This window comes from Haliotis asinina, chromosome 3 (assembly GCF_037392515.1).
Source record: "Haliotis asinina isolate JCU_RB_2024 chromosome 3, JCU_Hal_asi_v2, whole genome shotgun sequence".
Taxonomy (NCBI): Eukaryota; Metazoa; Mollusca; class Gastropoda; order Lepetellida; family Haliotidae; genus Haliotis; species Haliotis asinina.
In genome coordinates this window covers 87,506,780-87,527,947 of record NC_090282.1, presented here as the reverse complement: position 1 = coordinate 87,527,947, position 21,168 = coordinate 87,506,780, and the positions used below count along the sequence as shown (strand labels likewise).

Sequence of the window (21,168 nt, the reverse complement as noted above, 5' to 3'; positions counted from 1 at the left end):
AAATAGACTTGTATTGAAGGTTGTGACCCTTCAGTCGTAATATCTCGTCCTTTGTATGGAAAGAGTTAATAATCGACATGAAACCTGTGCAATGTTGATTTCGCATCAAGTAAATCACTGCTAGCAAAGCAAAAGCATAGCAAGATTGTTGACATATACACATCTTTCTTAACTGTATACTTCGATTTGTATTGTATTGATCATGTAGACCTATAACAAAATGGCTGTAATGGTCTTTAACTTCCTAGCAGGTGTACCGCAAACCTGTTAGATAGTCCTCACTGACGACCACCGGCACTGACGACCAGAAAAATACTTTCGTGAAATTGTGCCTCATCATTCTTTGGTCCTCAAAATTCGGCTTATACGCGGTAATATACAGTACACATCCTTCTTACATTAGGGGAGAAACGATATACAAGTGGAGTGTTGCATCTCAAGTTTTCGTGCAACTACACACTTCTTGTCTGTATCAATACTGGAAAATTCACTTGCAGAAATATGTACACACCCCTAAGTGACATCCAACTCACCAGCCTTTATGTCAACAAAATATTGCATAATGAATTGTTATTGACATTTGAATTTACTTCCTAAAAACAACTACTTTCAACATGTGTCCATGGTACATGGTATACTGATGTACTGATGTCGAAAGTCATATTCTTCGCATCAGGTTCACAACATAAATATAATTTTTATGATTAAATTCATATTTTGTACTTATCCTGACTCCTGCTTTATTTGCTTATCTCCCATTCATCCCAAAAGGTCTGTGGAAACTTGCATCCCTTCAAATTCCCTAAAAACAAACATACAATCACTCACATGGAGAAAACCTCCCTATTCTTGCCAAAAGTGCCCATGTGAGATATGCAATAAAGCAGGAGTCAGGATAAGGAAACAAACAAGGTTTTATGTATGAGAAACATTATCTCACAAATAATTAGCGTTTTTTTTTCGAATTCGTTAAAATCTCATAATTGCTTTATTACTACCTATCAATCATCGAAAATTATTGGTTAGGCCAGAATAATTTTACAAAAAATTAATTTTCCCCATGCAAAAAAGAAAATTCTAATGTTTTTACAGGCCAAAACTGTAAGCTCACAAGAAAATACTTTTAGGTTGTTTTTTTTTTTTTACCAATATTTACCTCCTATATTGCCAGCAGTAAACTACTTTGAGTATTTAGAAGGAATATTACTTTGATTGGAAATTTTATTTTATTTTTTTCCTGCCTGAATTTAGGTTTAAAAAGAGGGAATAAATCTGTAAAACTAGAAATAGAATTGGTCTGGTCTCAGTGTAATTTATCAAACCTTCCTGGTTATGATAAAGATGAAGATACATTCAATCCTGACTTGGATCTTGCTAGTAGTGGTTATGAAATGTAACAGAGAAAACCAACCAAAATATCTTGAGTTTGACCTTGTGAAAAATATTGTTAATCGTTAATGCAAACAAGTGTTCCAAAATTGTTTGTGATCAACTGCCTTGTTGTTTACTCATAGTGATCAATTTTCGATTATTTCAGTTAATCGCTCTCCCCGGCTCCCCATATTTGAAAGGACAAATCATCTGAGCTACTTATTGTGTTTTTAGACCAAGTTTGAATTGTTTCCATGGAATTCATGGAAAATATAAATATCATATATCTGTAATAAGAAAAAGTCAACATTTCAAGATCTGTCTCATATCTGCCAAGATCTTTTGAAAGATATGAAATGGTTTTCGGGTTGTGCACCAGAAACGAAGTCCAAAACGTCCATGGAACCCGAGAAAACAAAAAAACACAAAAACCTGTAAATACCAAAAGGCACCACTTTGGGGTCTGCCACACATATCTACCAAATTTTACTGACAGATATTACGAAGTTTTTGAGTTCTGCTCTGAAAACGAAACACACCTCTCACTTTTGAGACAAAGTCCGAAACGTTTCCATGGAAACCGAGAAAATAATTAATCACAAAAACCTGTAAGCATCAAAAGCCACCACTTTAGGTTCCAACTGATACATTTACCAAGTTTCTCAGAAAAACATTGAACTTTTTTTAGTTGTGCTCCGGAAACGAAGCCCACCCGACCATTAGGCTAACACCAAAATGTCCAATGGAAAACCAGTGAAAAATAAGAATGCCCAAACTCTGTAAATGGCAAAAGGCACACCTACAGGTTGAGATTAGATATATCTATCAAGTCTGGCCTAAATATATTGAACGGTTTTTGATATGCTCCTTAAACAAAATGACTATGGACAAATGGATGGGTGGGTGGACGGACAGACAGACGAGGCGTCGACTATATCCCCCACATTACATGCCTGGGGTATAATAAGTGGGACAATAAACAAAATCATCCATTTCTGTCTGGCTTGATAAAGACAAAGACTTGTTTGATGATTCCCAGTACATGATCTGCTGACTCAGCTACATGTAATTCTAAACAGTCCTCCTATCAACAACACTAATTCATGCTAAATTAGAGAGAGAACTGGGATGAACCATAAACCTCTCCTCATTCAGAGGATGCTAAAAGAACAAATTCTAAGGGAGGTAACTTCTGCCTCTTGTGTGTGAATATTAAAATGTTATTTTGCTATAATCACTGTTCTTGTAATAACTTAGCATTATTACCGTCAGATACACTCTGTCACTCAACTTTGTGCTGTCACAGCCATACCCTTGTAGTCATTTGTGAATACAGTTAATCACAGAACATAACTGTTAACAACAGCACATTTCTTTGTTGCTTGTTGGTCTCACACCATTTTATCAATAATTGTTAAATCTGATAATATAAAGTTCAATTCTAACATCAAAGTTTGGTATTCAGTATATATGTGTTGGCATGGCACCTATATGACTGTTCAAACAGGTGTTGTGGCAACGACCTGTCTGTTTAAGGGTGGTGGTGTGGCACCTACCCGTTTGTTGAAGGGGAGTCACTGCATGTCCACTTCCCATGTGGCACAGCCTATGTCATGTGAGCAGTGGACCAGAAATGGAATGCGTGGCACCTACCTGTCTGTTGAAAGGGGATGGCATGGCACCTACCTGTCTGCTGAAGGGGGACGGCATGGCACCTACCTGTCTGTTGAAGGGGGATGGCGTGGCCAGCAGCAGCAGCAGCAGGATTCATACTAGTGTTTGTAGCTTTCAGCATCTGGGACATTAAGACTTGGTTCTACAGTTACTGAAACAAATCATAGATTAAGAATGAGCCAAGATTAACACAAAGGAGGACTGACACACCTGGCTGGCGGGGGCAAATAACATAGAACTGAATTAGGTAGACTATAGGGCTTATTATGACACTGTATATTATATAGCCTTTCACTTTGTAATACCTGGCATGCACTCTTTGAACAACTCTCCTTGAAGGATATAATACATAAAGGTAGCAATTTAAACATACAAAAAAGAATTGTTTCTGACATATTTTGGAAAAGCAATTTCAAAGGATTTTTGAAAACTAACAATGATCATGTCACCACCATAACAAGACTTTACACAACATTACACAGTCCTTGATACTGAAACCATGTTGCACAAGCCCGTGACAGTTACATGTGTGTAACTTGAATACATGCTGCTCCCTGGAAACCCAAGCATATCCATTCCTAACACCATCCTGTCAATACTCCAATGTATATTGTGTTTAAAGGACACTGAATCCATGCAGACCATATTTTCATCTCAGAAGATAATAGGTTAATGGGGACCTATCTTCAGTCTGAATAAATAACTGGGCTGTTTAACAACTATGATAAAAAAAGACAAAAACAAACAACCACTTCAACCTATTCAATCTTATTTTGTTGTTGTGTATTTGGAAGATGAACTGAGTGAATGTTCAAATTGCATATTTGCAAAATTGCCTTTCTAAATGGTTTAAGCCATTTACCAGGGCTCAAGATAAGGGCTGTATCAGCGTACGTATGGTTAAAAAAATATGCATATATGAAATGAAATACAAGATTACTGATAGTGATACTCAATTAAGTTCCATTCAGGGTATAAGTACTCCTATACTGAAAATATAAGGTGTATGTACTCCTGATATTGACAAATTATCTGTGCAGTTATACTGAAGATATTATAATGGACAAAAATAGTTAGGGATATCATATATTTCTGTCATTAAACACACCATGACTGTAGCTATCCACTAATTCATAAAACAGGGCCTGCGTGCACAGAGCAATCTGGACCAATTGTAGGTTTCGACTGTAGCTTACAATGACTTTAGCCTATCATCGTTTTGTGCAAGAATTTCCTGAACTCTTCGGTGATATTGCAGAGTCCTCATAAAAAGTATTATTACATGACCAATGTTTTCAACATCAAACTACACATTTGAAGAAAAATAACAAACTGTGCATTTTCTCAGCAAAAAACCCAGTATACTTTAAATACCTATGACCATAAATACTGTAATGAGAAATCAAAGTAGACCAGACAAGGGAGGGAACCGTTAGTGATGAGCTCCACAGAACTACACACACATCTCAGTCATGGCTCGATTTAGTGCTTTGTTACTTGCACTGGTGCAACCCAATGTTACAAAGTGCAACCTTGTTATTGGTCTAACTTGCACCAAGTGCAAGTCAGTGTTTGAGTTGGTAAACTTCTGAACAAAACATCTAAATAATTCAATAGCATTTTCTTTCATTGAAGTAAAAGCAGTGCAACTGGAATTTGCAACTAGGTTTTCATTTTATGTTGCACTAGTGCAAGTGGGTTTTTATTTTAGGTTGCACCTGGTGCAAGTGGGATAGTATCTCTTAAATCTAGTCTTGTCAGTAACTTTATCCACATCAAAGACACGGAACCACCAGCTTCTGTAAATATCTGGAGTAGCCTCCACAACATAGCAAGTTGCCTCTTCTTGCTCAAGATCAGATGCCTATCCCCAAATGGGAAATCTGTTGCCATACGTCATACAATGCCCAGGTCAAAAATGTAATTTGTATGATAAAATTGATATGTGATACTTGTCCTGACTCATGCCTTCTTGCTGATCACCCCTTCCTTCTGAATGATTAGTGGAAACTTGAATCACTTCAAATTCCCTGAAAGTGAACATACAATCACTCACCTTGAGCCACCTCCCCTTTTCCCGCCAGAAATGCCCGTGTGACTGCATACATGTCAAACCTCACTCTCTCTGACTATACGCCTCCACATAGGCACAGGAAAGCCTGAGTGGTGAGAGGGGATGGTTGGGAACGGCTTCATCTCTTGAGGCAGGATAAGTGTAAAATATCAGTTTTATCATAGGAAGCGTTGTAACGGTCTTGACTGAAGTCTTCCTCTGCATGTAAGATCCTGTGCCAGCGTCAGTAACCATAATAGATGCTGCCATCCTCTGAGGTTTAGAGGCTTGCTGAGGGCTTCTGGTATTGACAACAGTAGGGCATTGTTGATTGTATGGTCTTCCATCTCTCGTCTGGAACCTGAATGCTAATCTCTGTAGTTAAGAATCGGACGCCCAGGAACTTCAAGTATTGTGATGGTTCCAATTCTGACTTCATGAGATTTACCAACCAACGGAACTGCAGCAACAGGCTGATTGTAAATTTCAGCTGTTGTTTGAGTAGATCTGCTTCTTGATGTGCCTACATGCCATTGTCTAGGTAAAAGGCTCTGCATAGACCTTTCTAGATGACTGGTTTGGTTATTCACATAAATAAACAGCTTGTGAAATTCTAAATGGCAGTACCTTTCATTGGTGGTGTTTGCATGAACAGGAAGTGAAGATATTTCCTTGTAGCCTTCTCGTAGAACACCTACAACGTAATTGTCCTGTAGCATTTTCAGCTTCTTCCAGTACTGTGCTAGATGTCCACCCTCAATTAATGGTCCTACAGGAACGTCTGGGTGTGGCAGCAATCAATCGTTCTGAACCAGATCTTCAGCGGTGGGATCTTCATGCACCCCTGTAGGAACGCCCTCAGCCGGAGTAACTGCTGTTACCCAGAGTAACCACAACAAGAGGTCTAATACTTCTTCTCTTTGGACCACTGGATTCACGAAAAATGCCTTCGTGTAAACATCTGGCCATGTAGAGGAGCAGCAGCAACCCTTGACGATGTAGGAGTGTAATAGCTGCCAACATAGAAGCCAAATGATCGGATGTAACTCCTTGATCTTCATACTGTGTAACAAATGCAGACAGGATCATCAGCTCTTCTTCAGTCTTGGGATTCTTGAAGGCGCTTAAAAGCATCTCAATAATCACCCTTGATCTCGCTAAGCTGAAGAATACTGTCTGGATTGTTTTACCACACTGGGCTAACCTCAAACCTTTCCCTTCAGAGACCACTGGCACCTTCATAAAATGTTCCATGTTGTGACGTCTAAATCTTCTTGCGCTAAACGCAGGAGTATGTTGACCCTGAGTCTTCGAAGCTTCACCAAAAGCTGCTTTCAAATTATCAGCAATGTCTGAGATGGGCTTCATCGATGGGACAGAGATAAACTCAATGTCTGACTTTGTCAGGAGGGATATCGGGAGGCCTTCAAGATAAGACTTCAGCATTTGGGTAGATATATGTGTCATCTTCAAAGTTGCGGCTGTCTTCTACAAACAGATGCATATCTTCAAAGTTGGTTGCTGATAATGCAGTACAAGACTGCTCATCAAGACCTCACTGACTACTGCGAGAAAACTTGCCATCTTCAACATTGCCCTGGCTAGACGTCTACTTCTGCTGGATATCGAGTTTCTTTTCTACTGCCTAAAACACCCTATGGGTGATCACGTCTACAAAGTCTTCAGGGTAGTAATCTTCAATGTTGTTACAAGACCGCTTCTGCATGACAACTGTCAGAGTCTCATCTTCAGATCTCTGTGATGGTGTAGCGTTTTCAAACACTAAAGGGTTCTCCACAGACATCTGCTTTGGCTGGATCAGCATTGCCCCAGGTGTATTGTCCCTCAACAGGTGCAATGATCCTGACATTGGCAATGATAGACCTCTCAACAGCATCAGATGAAGTCTCAGACAACACTCTGAAGACCTGCGTGTCAATTACTGGAGGGTCATCATAGATGGCAGTGAGGGCTCCACCTTCAGGCATCGGCACGCTACTTGGAGATAACTGTGAACAGACATGACTCACCTAATGTGTAGATTTCGCGTACTGCGATGATCTAGATGAATGCCTAGAAGATGAAGACTTTTTGGATTATGAAGTCAACCTGATCTTCTAATATTTCAGTGGAGTCTTGACTGGAGAGGATTTCCTCTTACCTGCGGCATGGACTGTTACCTCTGCCACCACGAGATGGCGCTGACTTCCACTGAGACGACATCATAACCTGAATATGAGATCACGATGGAACTGCAACACTGTGTCAAACATCACAAGTTATAAATAAATAACACAGGTGAACACCACGACAGAGTACAAATATATGCATATATAATGATAATAGTATAAATACAACAACATCAATGCATAATCAAACCAAAATACAGCAATAGAAAAATGCCAGGATGCGAGTCAAGCGCTTTATGTGATGTAGGTGAAAAAACATACATTAATTGACAAAACTGTGATAACATTTGTTCCAATTATGGTGAGTAATACATTAACAAAGGCATTCAAGGCAGAATTTGGGCTAAATATTCAAAATTAAACAAATGATAAGCCGTGAAGGGATCCAAGAAACACCACCCACCCGTTGGGTCAGGCGATTAAGGAGAGTGAGGTTTGACATGTGTGCGGTCACATGGGTACTTTTGGCAGGAAAAGGGGAAGTGGATCAAGGTGAGTGACTGTACGTTCACTTATAGGGAATTTGAAGGGATTCAAGTTTCAACTGACCATTCAGAAGGAAGGGCAGATAAGCAATAAAGCATGAGTCAGGATAAGGAAAAATGAAGATTCTGTGGTGTAGTAGCCCCTGCTGGAAATGTAGGTCCCAAATGACCTAATAATATGTATTATGGTTTAGATCTGGGTTTTGAGCATTGTTCCAAAGATCCATCACAGCTGGTTTCAGTGGGGTTGGACATTGCAGTCCATGATCACGCCAAGTTGGAAGACAGTTATCAGGATGTGGCACAATCTAACCATCCAGTATGGTAATCTGGTAATTTCTTCCAAATAATGGTTCAGGTGTCACCAAGTGAAGCTTACAGTCACAGGAACAGCAGCCATATACATGACATGGGTGCCCACCAAATACACAAATGCCTCATGGAAGCCTAAACGTGCTGCATGGATTGGCCACATGAATTGGGTGATGCAATACTTTTGATGAGATACATATTTTGGTGCCTTGTCTGTTCACTCTGCTGTGACTACAAAGTATAACTATCTTCATAAGTTTGGTACTATAATATGACATCTCACCTCTACCATAAATGTCATTCAGACAGAAACTAGTCAAATGGGCCGAAGGACAAAAGGGCTGAGAAGTGCCAAGTCAAATGGGGAGGAGTGAATGAGTTTAGTTTAACGCTGCACTCACCAATATTCCAGCTATATGGCAGAAGTCTGTAAATGATCGAGTCTGGACCAGACAATCCAGTGATCAACGGCATGAGCATCGACCTGCACAATTGGGAACCGATGACATGAGTCAACCAACTCAGCCAGCCTGACCACCCGATCCCATTAGTCGCCTTTTACGACAAGCATAGTCGCCTTTTATGGCAAGCATGGATTGCTGAAGGCCTATTCTACTCCGGGACCTTCATGGGTTGCCAAGTCAAGTGGGCCATGACAGAAAGTCAAAAGGGCCTTATGTCTAGTCACATGGGCTGAACAGACAAAAAGTTTAGAAAGGTTTTACACAATTTATTGACACATATATAGTATTGAAACAAAATAATAGCATGGTAACAGCCAAGCATGTAGCCACGCTTTGATGTAATGGCAATACATATAGTTAATAATTTACTTAAATAACAAAATCATAATTAACACGAGTTCATTTGTTCACAAGTTCATGAGTTAGACACTGGTCATTTGTTTATAATTAACACAAGTTTATTCGTTCATAATTAACACATGTTCATTTGCTCATGATGTATCTGACTTGGGGCAGGCATGGTATGACATGAAGGATCTTTCGCATGACTATAACATCTTGGATGTCCCATCCACCAACCTCTCTCCCTGACCTGGAAGACTTGAATGTGTCTTTTGTGTTGCAGTCTTCTTCACTTAAAACATATAACAACAATCATGATTGATCTAAATAAGAATCAATTCGATTTGTTAATATCTCCAAATAACAATCAAACTAAGTTCAACTACAAATTTAGCTACTTCTAATTAAGAATCAATCGGACATACTACTCACCTGAGTTCTCACTTGGACTGAAACAAGTTTGCCTGCCTCTGCTGTGTGGCTGTGGTTATGTTTTAATTAGTTCTAGATTAAAAACTTACAACAACAACAACAAACATCCCATGCCGATTAGTCAAGACACTGAATCAAGAAGAGACATGTTCAAATTCCATCACAACAAGAAAGCAAACACTATTTACACTATTTTAAAGTGTAATTTATTAAATTTGTATTTTTGTCCCTTTTTTGGCCTTTCTGACTTTCCATTATCGCCTGACTTTCAGCCTCGGCCCTTTTGTCCTTAGGCCCATCTGACTACAACTCTATTCAGACACCTGTTGTGGCCAAAATTGCAAGAACATAGCATTAAGGTACACATTGTCACTTTTGAGTCCCTACAGCATATGACAAATGAAAGTTAATTCATAACATCAACACACCAAGCTCATTCCAGGATCACAAGATATCACACCGATCAATGCCTCATTTTGGGAGCTTGCGATCTGATTGGGTATATTCTTTGTATAGCCAGACAGATTGCTGGCACTTTTCAGTGCTTATTTGGTCAAGGCCAGGGTCATCAATGGTGAGTGAGATTAGTTTTATGCTGCACTCAGTAATATCCCAGCTAAATGGCAGTACTCTGTAAACAGCTGAAGACAACTGAGTCTTCAGCACACAATCCGGTTATCAACAGCATGAGCACTGATCCACGCATTTAGAACATTATCACTTGTCTCAACCAAGTCAGTGAGTCTGACCACCCTATTCCATTGCCTCTTATGATCATCAGTGGAGAATGGCACGCCACAGGCATAACTAAAGGGTGCTGGCAAAGCTAGTACAGTTATGTTAGAGGTATTCGCTGGATGGAGGTGGGGGAGGGGTGACCATCCTCTCACATGGTGCTTAAAACCCTATAGTGACGATAAATACTTTGAAGCCGAATCTGTGTTTGTCTATTAAAAGTCATTATGCAGATGTAGCAACCACAAAATTTCTGAGTCTCGTGCTGGGATTTGAACAACGGACCTTCTGATCCGAAGACGGATGCTTGTCCACATGACCAAAGAGGTTAACCCTGTCAGCAAGCTGACAAGGTAAGGATGTCATATGTGGGATGACTCCACGCCCTGCTACACAGACACTGTCTCTTGCAGACAAAAGTGTGATTATGAAAGTTTGGGGTACAAAGTATCATAATCCTACACATTTCAGCATATTTTTTACTTTTAACACCAAGAGTGTTTTTGAAACTATGGCAAGGAAGTTGAGTAGGACTTACGAATGAAATTGTTGTTCTAGATGCATCTAATTGCTTTATATAAACGAGCTTGTAACGTATATTCCTGATGTATCAGTTGAACAAGAACAACTACAAAACGTTGGGTTTTGGGTGGCGGAACGTTTTTTTCAGTTCTGCCTACAGAAACAAACTTAGGGTTCTGCAGTATGTAACTACTACCTGTGCCGACATTGACCCCATGTCTGACGGGTCTACGTTTTCCATGACAGCTCACAAGCACATACATGGTCACGGAAGACACACTGCAGGTATTGGATTATGTCCTATAAATTGCATTTGCACATACACGTTACACATGCACCAGTTCTTGCAAGTTGTGCATACTGTACCCGATTTATCACCGAGACAAATAAATGCGTTATCATGCATTGTTGACAAACGTATCTTTAAACTGAACATAAAAAAAACAAAGTATAAAAATTACCTTGATGTTTACGTTTCCGAAATAACTAATATGTTAATAAGGTTTGAATTTTGAATAGTTCAGCACAATATCCCAGACAAAAAGAGCATTAAAACGTTGGCAAACAGTAAAGAAAATGCCAGACTAACATGCGGCCATGTTGGTCTGCACCCAAGTGGTCCTAATCGACTGGTAACCTTCTCTTCGCCTCCTTCAAGCACAAAGCTTTAAGTACAGTAAGAAGCGCAAGCGCTGTTGGGCACGCAAACCAATCTGGTCCCAACGGCGCATGGCCGGGAAAATATGCCGGTGTGTGTCGCATTCTTGACATAAACTTTTTAAATAATATATTTTTGCCAATATATTTGATAAAAACAAGGCACATAGTGTTCTCTGATTTAAAAAAGAATGTGAACACATTTGCCCCAGCAACCCCGCTCGCTTCAAAATGGCGGATGTGTTTTGATGGAATGGATACAGATAGCGTAGAATTTGCATTTTTTATCATTTAGGTGGACAGTTATCCACGGTTATCCGTACAAACATGTCGATGATAGCCAAGAACAGAACTAAAAGTACGTGGACGCCACTGAGCAACGATGAAACGAACAATAAGGTATGTTCCATGTTGTAGTTTATGTCGGAACATGACTGAGCAGGTGCTCGTTTTAGAGGGTGCACATTCGAAGGCAGTGATCTCAGTGTGTTTTGGCGAAGATGGTAGTTTGCATTAACGGAGAGAGTTCCGGGAGTAGTGCACTTTACCGGGCGCACTTTCCCCGATTTTTTCGGATGGATATACTCGTACAAAGGGTAAGCCAACCCTAACCTTTACTCAGTCACTAACCCTAAGGATCTAGGGTGCGTATGATGGTTTTGGTACGACTTGCCTAGTGATTAGTTGTAATCATATATTTTTTACATTGATAGACCTGCAAGAAACAATGCTAGATCATATTCTCTTGATAAAAGTAACAGTTCCAGATACAATATTTTCCCGATAACTATATCAGATTCCATGCCGGAAATTGCTGACAGATCGTGTTTGGGATACCTGTGCACAACTGATTGCTATAATAAACCGATTGCTCAGCATACGAGACACATACACACGGTAACTTTTCCCTGCTACAAACTGGCTTTTTTTCCTAATAATTAGGCTTATCAAGTGTAATATCAGTATATGTATAGGCATGTAGAAAGTCTCACAATTGTTTCATCCAATGGCATCGCTTCTTATTCATTGTAAGCTAATACGGGCAATTTCATTGGCTGATGCTTGGAGGAGCTGTCGAGTGCTATATATATTTATTGTTTAGAATTACATGATAAAGAAGCAGCACATGTGTAGTTAGGAGAAGTTCACAAACATGACTGACAGTAGGAAAACCAACAAACTTAGTAACTTCTTCAGTGTCTTGTGAAAACGAACAGTGAAACGACGTCTTAATATTGGCTCAGAAAATTGCGCTGAATCTGTTAGCCGTGACGATGCCGTTAGACTTAATGGGAATTAAACTGAATGCGAACGTGTGACTGGTGATACGATTACTACAGAAGCAGCAAGTCTGAATGATACTGAACATGAAAATAGCACAGAGATGGACATTTCTTCAGGGAAGAAATGCAAAACTCATGCAACATTTCAAGATTCGCGGAAGAAAAAATACATGTGGTTGGACACAGAGTGCAGAGGATATGTATGTCATGCATGTGCAGTGGGAAAAAAACCCATTTACATTACAAGCAGACAGGGATGTACAAATTTCCGAACTAGTACTCTTACAAGACATGCAGAATCTAAGTAACATTTAGAAGCAGTGCGAGACATTTTGTGTAGACAGAATTTTATTCAGGCTGAAAAACATGCCCATAGAAAAATAATTGCCAAAGAAAAGTCATTAGTGACCGCAATGAGGACAGCTTATTATATTGCTACACAAAACATTCCAATAATGAACTATCCTTCTTTATTGGAATTACAGGAGGAAAATGGTGTTGATTTGAGTGAGTTGAAAGTTGGTGAAAATGCTACATATTCATCACATGCAGCATTCTCCTCCCACAGAGGTTACTTGTCATATCTTCCTACGAACCTCTGTTCCAATACAACCATATTTCGTGGCTCTCATAAAATCCCCTTGCGGCGAAAAATGGCATCAGATTTATCTCCTTTTTTCTGTCCATTTAGAACACGTTACATCGACCTAGATTCAACTGGACAATGCAAGCAATGTGGAGAAACAAATGTGACATGACTGAGTTCTGTCTAGAAGAAACATTTGAGTTCCGCGCTCGAGAAGAGATTCTAGTTTTCACAATGCATCCGGAAATTACCAACATCTTGCGAACGATCACTTTTGAAACAAGGTTGCTGATTGCACTACTAAGTCTTGAACACTCGCACCATGAAAGGATCGTATTAGAACAGAGGTTACGTAGGAAGATATGACAGGTAACCACTGTGGGAAGAGAATGCACGTGCAGCAGCTGACGAATTTATTCAAGTGTTTGCAGAAGTTGTACAGAAGAGAATTGATGAAATGATTAAAGAAAGTGAGTTCATTTCCATTATGAAAGATGAAAGCACTGACCATGCTGACATTTCTGTTCAAAAGAAACTTCTGGTATATTGCAAGACAGTGTCTGACTGTTTGCAGTGCAGTACACACTTTATTGGAAATGTAAAAATTTCTGATGTTGTTTAAAAGATTAACACAATTTCTGACTGGACGGGGAATACAGTGGAAAAAAGTGATTGGATTTGGATCAGATGGAGCAAGTTTAATGACTGGTAAAGAGAAAGGGGTTCCTACAAGGATCAAGAAGGAGGCTCCACATAGTGTGTCTGTACACTGCATGGCTCACATATTGAACTTAGCCACATCTAAAGCTGGAGATAGTGTGGTGTATATTGAGGATACTTTTCAAAATGTGTTGACAGACCTTTACTATTCTTGAAATCTACAGCAAGTACAGAAGAACTGAAAGAAATTCAACACATTCTTGATTTACCTGAGGTAAAGATGAGAGAGGTACATGAAATAAGCACTGTGCAAATATTTCCAGTCACACATGACAGACAGTGGCAGAACAAAAGGTTTATTTGAGAACATAACATTACAAGTTTGTATGTTGCATGTATCTGATGATGGTCATCATGCCCTCCTTTAGCATGACAATGCAGATGCAACACCTTGATTTATTAATCGCCCATGGAAGATATCGCAGTGTAATATTTATCTAACTAGTGTAATACTGCCACATGTGAAGCAGTTCTAATGGAACTACTTTTGGTCATGTGATGTACCACATGACAAATCAAAATGGCTTCTGTCAAAGTTTTTAGTCCCGTCATTCCCTCATTTAATAAATATGGTATTACACGGAGGGTTGTTTAGTATCCTCTACATATCATCTGTTCGGCCAACTATTGATGGTATCTTTTCTGCAGTAGACCAGGCATTGAGTAGTAAGAGCTACTATCAACAGTTACTTCACTCATCCCGTATGAAGAAGGATGTCAACATGAAACAGGTCACAGTTCAAGGAGTGAAAGTCAGTGTGTCAAAAGATGAAACCATAAGAGAAGCACAAAAAGCATTTGAAAGCACAAGAGCTTCCTTCCTCAAATCTCAGGGACCAACTTAACAGAAGGTCCCTAAAAAGGATCTGAAGGTGGCCACTTCATTTCAAGTCCTAGGTCTGAGACCACTATCTTTCTTATCAGGGGAAGAATTACTGACATTTGGAAATGAAGAACTGGATGTCCTGATTCAACATGATGGTCAAGAACAAACCAGAGCTGGTAGTGTCAAGGCACTGATTAATACTGATGACACAAGTTCAGAATGGTCCTTAGTGAAACCCTTGTTCTTGAGCAAAGATATCCTGGAGACAGTCTTAATACATTGTGGAAGCTGGTTAAATCAAACCATGGAAATCAGTTACCTAGTCTTGTGAAACTCGCTAAGCTTGGCTTGCACATTCCCCTTCAGACTGCAGACTGTGTGAGGGGCTTTAGTTGCCAGAACATTATCCACACTAACACTAGAAACAGACTTGATCCAGACAAAGGGAATCAGTTAATGAAATCCAAATTGAGGGACTTAGCTCCAAGGAATTTCCTTTTGATGCTGCTATTGCAGCTTGGCGAAGTAAGAAAGAAAGACGCATATTTCGAAAGTGTTGAGCCAAAAGGCAAGGTAAGAAATTTCATTTGAAGAGTTAAGCAACCTTGTGACGGCATCAGCATTATAGTAAACCTATCATTAGTCAGTATGTGATCCCCCCTTTTTGGTGTCAGGTCCCCCTTTTTTGTAACAGTTAAGGGGGATGTCCCCCATAATCTCAATTTCCTGGATGCAACACTGCAGTCAACCCAACAATTGTTCATTGTCCAGCACAAGTGTATCTGTTTTACTTACTCAAAATATTAACACCAACAATAGTAGTACTAACACTGCTCCCGTACCTTCTGCAAATCCTAGTACATCGTCTCCTCCTGTTAAACACTCCCTAAATGCATTATTAAACATCCCATTCGCTGAACCATCTGAAACGAGCTGCCCCCGTAAGTGCAGTGTAACTCCTGCAGACCCCTTCCAGTCTGTCTCACCTCCACACTCTCCCATACCTTCACCTGTGAGTTCAGTGTCTCACCCCACACCCCTTCTCCCCAGCACCTCGTCCAGCAACTCGAGTTTTTGCACTAATTTCGAATTTAGGTATCACCGAGAGCACTGTTTCTTTTTGCAGGCAGTACGGTGTGTTGCCAACCCATGCAACTTGTCCTAACTGTCAGCAAGTACTAACTCACAATTACACAGCTAATTGCAAGGGTAAGGTTCCTGACGATCGTTTCTAGCGTAACCGCAAAGTATGTTAAAAAAGTAACAAAAATCAAGTTGCAGCACGGAGGGGTATGTGGTTTTCTGGGTCGAATGTGTCACTGAGAAAAAACGCTTTGCTCATAAAATGTCATATGCAGACAAAATCAGAGAAATGAGTATTGATTTTGATGGTGACTGGTAAGTCCTAGAAACCCAAAGAGAAACACATATTGGACTATTTCATGTATTGTAGAGAGGTATATGCTCTGCGATGGTTGAAAAGAATGGTTCGGACAGAATTGGTGGGGCGGGCTTGACGGTGGAAACTGACGAAAGTAAATTTTGGAAACGTAAGTATCATAGAGGTAGAATGGTAGAGGGTCAGTGGGTTTTGCGTGGTATTTGTAGGGAGACCAGACAGTTCTTTCTTGTTCCTGTAGAGACACGCGACCGACAGACATTACTTGGTATTATTTGTAGGAAAGTGGTAGGGGGTAGTCATATTGTTGCGGACTGTTGGAAGGCTTACGACGGACTGTCTGACCTGGGTTATATCCATAGTACACTGAACCATTCAGCGAACTTTTAAGGTAAGTGTATGCAGTATAGTATATGCGCTAGAATAATTTGCAAATGATCCGCCATTTCCAGTAATGATTATTTGTATTTAGTACCAAATCCCACCACCGGTGCCTGTACAAACCTGTTCGAAAACTGGTGGTGGTGCATCAAAAGGCAACTACCGACAACACACACTTGGCGACACTACTTTGCTCTACATCTAGCCGAATATTTGTATCACTAGTGCTGAGAAAGACATTTTTATGCAAATCCTAGAGGACACTGGCTCCATTTACTCTGGAGGACAGTAGATGTTGTACTTTTCTTTTGTATTGATCAGTTGTGTGGAATATAGCTTACAAACGGCGATGTTGTTATGCTGACCTCAGTCTGTGTGGACACCTGTTCGATTCGCGAGACTGAATACAGGAACGGCAGTTATTGCAGGTCATATATTGTTTTTCATGCCTTACACACATTATTGACGGTATAACTAGTGATTAATTTGAGTGACAGTTCATGTTTTTGGATCGGGGATACGGGTGGAACTCTTACCGCATTAACATCTTAGAAGTATGTATATATCTTAGAAGTATGTATATATCTTAGAAGTATGTATATATCTTAGAAGTATGTATATGTTAAGGGTAGACACTGAGCTTGGATCATCTGTCAGTCGCAGAAACTTGTAAATTTGAATGCACCTAAAGTGACTAAACCCATTCCGATTTCTTCATTCATCATGTTCATTGACTGGCTACATCATGTTGTTTTAATTTTAAAGGTCACATGCAACGTAGAACACAAGTTTGCAGATTCTCATACCTTTTGGTTTGCACTTACTGAAACAAGTCATCAAAAATGCCAGTTCAACCTATAAAATTGAAAAAAACCTGCTATGAAAAAGAGCCCGCAAGTTCAAATGATTCACTAATTTTCCCCCAATCTGGGTGGTTTTAACAGCTATGGTACGCTGTGCTCATAATGCATGTGCAGTGAACAGGTTTGCGGAACTTGACACAGTATGCCTGCCTGGAGCATGTGAGCAGTAGTCTACTCAAACAAGTCAGTAATCTACTCTTTACATTAAAAAAACCTCAATGTCTGGTTTATTGACATCTGTATGTCTGCTGATGACTATAAACAATGCACAGCTTTAATTGTTGACCACATGCAGTTTGAAATTAACACCTATTGGGCTTATGAGCCATGAACAACCCACCTAAGCATATCGGCAAATGAACCAGTGGCCAATAAAAAGGCTGCGTTGCACTTGAGTGCACACCCACTGGCTCTGACTGGGTTCTTCGCTGCTTTGTTTTGAGGAAGGTAAAGCCTAGTACTAAATATTGCACTTTTGATTTGTGATTATATGCATATAATTTTGTTTGTTTGTTTTTTCTTAATCAACAATGTATTTCATATATCATGAATAAGTGATAACTGTGTTTTAATTATGTTTCATATCGTTGAAAGCACACCAAGGGCGAAAATGCAGTTTATCGGGCACTGCTTACTGCTGTGCATTCAACAGACCTGCAACCAATTCTCCATTTGCAAATGTGATTTTCCATTTCAATCATTTCGGTTAGGGTAGGCAACTTTCGAGTGCACTTTTTCTTTATGCATGAAGAAATACTGACTTCATTAATTAGTAATGTAATTAGTGGATGCTTTGGCTCGGGACCACATGCACCATCACAATTAATGAATACTTGTTCAAAGGTCACATGCAACCAAATAATCAAACATAATTAAAAGACAGTTATACTTATTCATGACATATAATATACGGTGATGATTGTGAATAAATTCCAAATAAATAAATTATAAATAAGTGTACAGTTGTGAATCAAGAATGCAATATTTTGTATTTACGTTTACTTACTGGGAGACAGAACTGAGTCAGAGCTGGGTGTGCACTCAAGTGTAACAAACATTTTTCATCGGCTGGTTCATTTGCCAAAACGTTGAGAGCTTATTGTGTGTATATAGGATGATCTATTTGATTGACATTTCAGAAGAATGGTGAGTAATAGGAAAGAAAAATTTTTTATGGATAACAACTTCTTTTATTGTATATGATGTAACATTTCAGTATGGATTCTTTTACCCTTGGCAAACAAGTGTGACAGTGGTATAGGAATCCATGCTGAATCGTCGAATCATATACAATAGAAGTTGTTATCCGTAAGGAATGTATGTAAAGATGTTGGGTTTTGTAATTTGTAAATACATGCTGTATGCTTTTGCTTTCGATCCAAGCAACAAACACTGAGATGGTGAACTACTGCATGGCCAGAAACTGTTGTTCATCGAAGTACAAAGCAAATCTTGGAACTGACGATGTGAATTTGCGTCAGTTTCTGTCCGAGAAAAATTGATGCAGTTTGTTTGTAGTCTGCAGACATAATACGATGTCATGTGTACAAGTATCACACCTGCCTGTCTGTGTAATTACATAATATGACAGAGACAGAACTCAGGTGCATGAGCCATAAATCAATGTATTTTGTTTATGGTGTATAACCTGATAGTTGTTAAGTTCAAATTGCATAAGGTGAATGATTGAAGTTGTGTATTAGCAGACTGACAGACAGACACTGAGCTTTATCTGTGACAGAGACTGCTTGTCACAATCTACATGTTTTTCTATGTTTCCGAAGAGATGTATTAAAACATTTCAGTTTTCAAACTGAGCAATTTATAGAAATGAAATTAGTTTTTCTAGTGCTACACTTATTTGAAATCTTACGGGTATGAGTCCAGTGGATGTTTATTACTGAGACCATAATCCTTGCATGCATCACTTGCTGTGTCTTCATGAGTCGCCTTCCTGGTTCAAGCTACATGAACCTAATCCCTGTGCATACTCTATGGGCGCCCAGCACTAGGGTGAAAGTAGTGAACCGTTTTGAACTCCTATTTTGTGGGGGTTTTTTTACATCACATTATTTTTCCCCTTAGTAGGTTGAATTTGCATTTTTGATGATTTGTTTCTGCAAGTCCATACCAAAAGGTATCAGAATCTGCAAAGTCGTGTTTTACATTGCATGTGACCTTAACGGGTCATTAGTACAGGAGTGAGGCAGAAGCATGAGAAATGAAAACAAACCACTGTGGATGCGCAATGGTTTGTTTTGTTTCTTGTGCTTCCGCTTCACTATACCTCACCATTCCCATTCATATTTTTGTGCCATTCTTTCTGGGACTGTACTGATGAGACCTGGATGGCGCAAAATGTGTTTCAATTGGGTTAAATTAGATTTCACTGTCCTAAGGTAAGATATAACTGTAAACCTATGGGTTGTTGAAGATGAAGATGTCTCAGCTCTCTGAAGTCAAAGATGTGAAAGGATACTAGAGCATAACCCCAAGCCTTAACTTCAACCTTACCCTAAGAATTCTAAAGGGTGATTAACCCTAGCCCCAAACCCTTACCCTAAGAATAGAAAAAGGGTGCCAAACCCAAACCCCAAGGATCGTAAAGGGTGCCAAACCCTAACCCCAAGGATCGTAAAGGGTGCAAAACCCTAACCCCAACCAACCTAAGGATTGTAAAAGGTTGTTTGTCTCTAAAGAAGATATCATTGAAACATGACACAATAAGTGCTGTAGTGAGACAGTGGGGGCTCTATAGTGAGATAATTGCTCTGCAGCACTGGCTGGTGCTGTGTCCTGGTAAACTGCATTCTTGCCCAACTCCATACTCTCTCTTTAGTCCTTGCGACGAACATCTTTCCTGTGAAACAGCTCTTTATGATCTGCAGGGTTTGATAAAGTTCCCTGCATTATGTAGAAGCAGGGCTCCAGATAATTTTTCCACATTGGGAGTAGGTACACCTTATTTTTTCAGTATAGAGTACTTAAACCCATGAAGTACATTTAGAGTACTGAATGGAACTTAAAGGAGTATCAGTAACCTTGTAGTTCATTTCATATATGCACCTCAACATTGCTATGCTTGTGTAAGCAGGTCAGTAAAGAATAACAGAATACTTTTTCTAATAAACATGTCCATAAACGATTCTAAGACTGTACACCATTGCTGTGGTGTGTATCTGCTACTTTGTCTAAATGATCCTTACCGGATGGTACATATGGAGCTCTGGAGAAAATGGCTTATGTGCATGAAGTGAGACAATCTTGCTCTTGGACTTGGTGAACCAGCCTTATTTGTGATAGTGTCCTGCATTCATTTTAGGTCTGTGTCTTACATAGTGCGATATATTGCGATACACTCTTCTATATTGTGACAAGAAGATTAAGGAAGCTATAGGTATAGTGGCCTATTTCCCTAAACTGTTAACATGGTAACGTGATGCAACATCGGGTAATGCCTCCATTTTTGAAGCTTCATGCGAATAACTTATTTCGTAAATATCCTAACATGCCTGTAAAGTTAATGTTCAAATTATTTGATAGCAAAGTTAAACCAGTGTTATCATGGTTATTATACTGTTCCGAAATCTGGGGATTTGAGGAAAGGAAATCGATCGAAATATTTCACACTAATTTCTGTAAATATGTTGTTGGCGTTGGAAAACATGTCTCCAGTAATGGTATTTTAGCATAATGTGGTAGAACAAATATTTATGTGGATTACTACCAGAGGTGCATCATGTATTCGTGTAAATTGTTAAGGATGTCTGAGGATCGTTACCCCAAACAGTGTTATTTACTTATGAAGAAATTAGATTCAGCTGGTCGAGTGACTTGGGCGACATCGGTTAAATATCTTTTAAATGCCCATGAC

General features: G+C 39.4%; 2 protein-coding genes across 5 annotated transcripts in view; one reads left to right on the top strand and one right to left on the bottom strand.

The window, feature by feature from the left end:
• LOC137278694 (double-stranded RNA-binding protein Staufen homolog) overlaps positions 1–11,252 on the bottom strand; it is a 42,786-nt gene extending 31,534 nt beyond the window's left edge. Inside the window, exons 1-2 of one of the 4 annotated variants that reach the window (XM_067811208.1) lie at positions 11,041–11,252; positions 3,091–3,196 (exon numbers count right to left, since the gene is read on the bottom strand). In XM_067811208.1, the coding sequence (XP_067667309.1) occupies positions 3,091–3,175 (85 nt within the window). In that variant the 5' untranslated portion in view covers positions 3,176–3,196; positions 11,041–11,252. The remainder of the gene's footprint in view (positions 1–3,090; positions 3,197–11,040) is intronic. The other 3 variants (XM_067811205.1, XM_067811206.1, XM_067811204.1) reach the window with 3 other exon arrangements.
• Positions 11,253–11,438: 186 nt separating this feature from the next.
• The window catches only part of LOC137278693 (F-box only protein 16-like), a 28,265-nt gene continuing 18,535 nt past the window's right edge, over positions 11,439–21,168 (top strand). Inside the window, exon 1 of the mRNA XM_067811203.1 lies at positions 11,439–11,635. Within this exon, the coding sequence (XP_067667304.1) occupies positions 11,564–11,635 (72 nt within the window). The 5' untranslated portion in view covers positions 11,439–11,563. The remainder of the gene's footprint in view (positions 11,636–21,168) is intronic.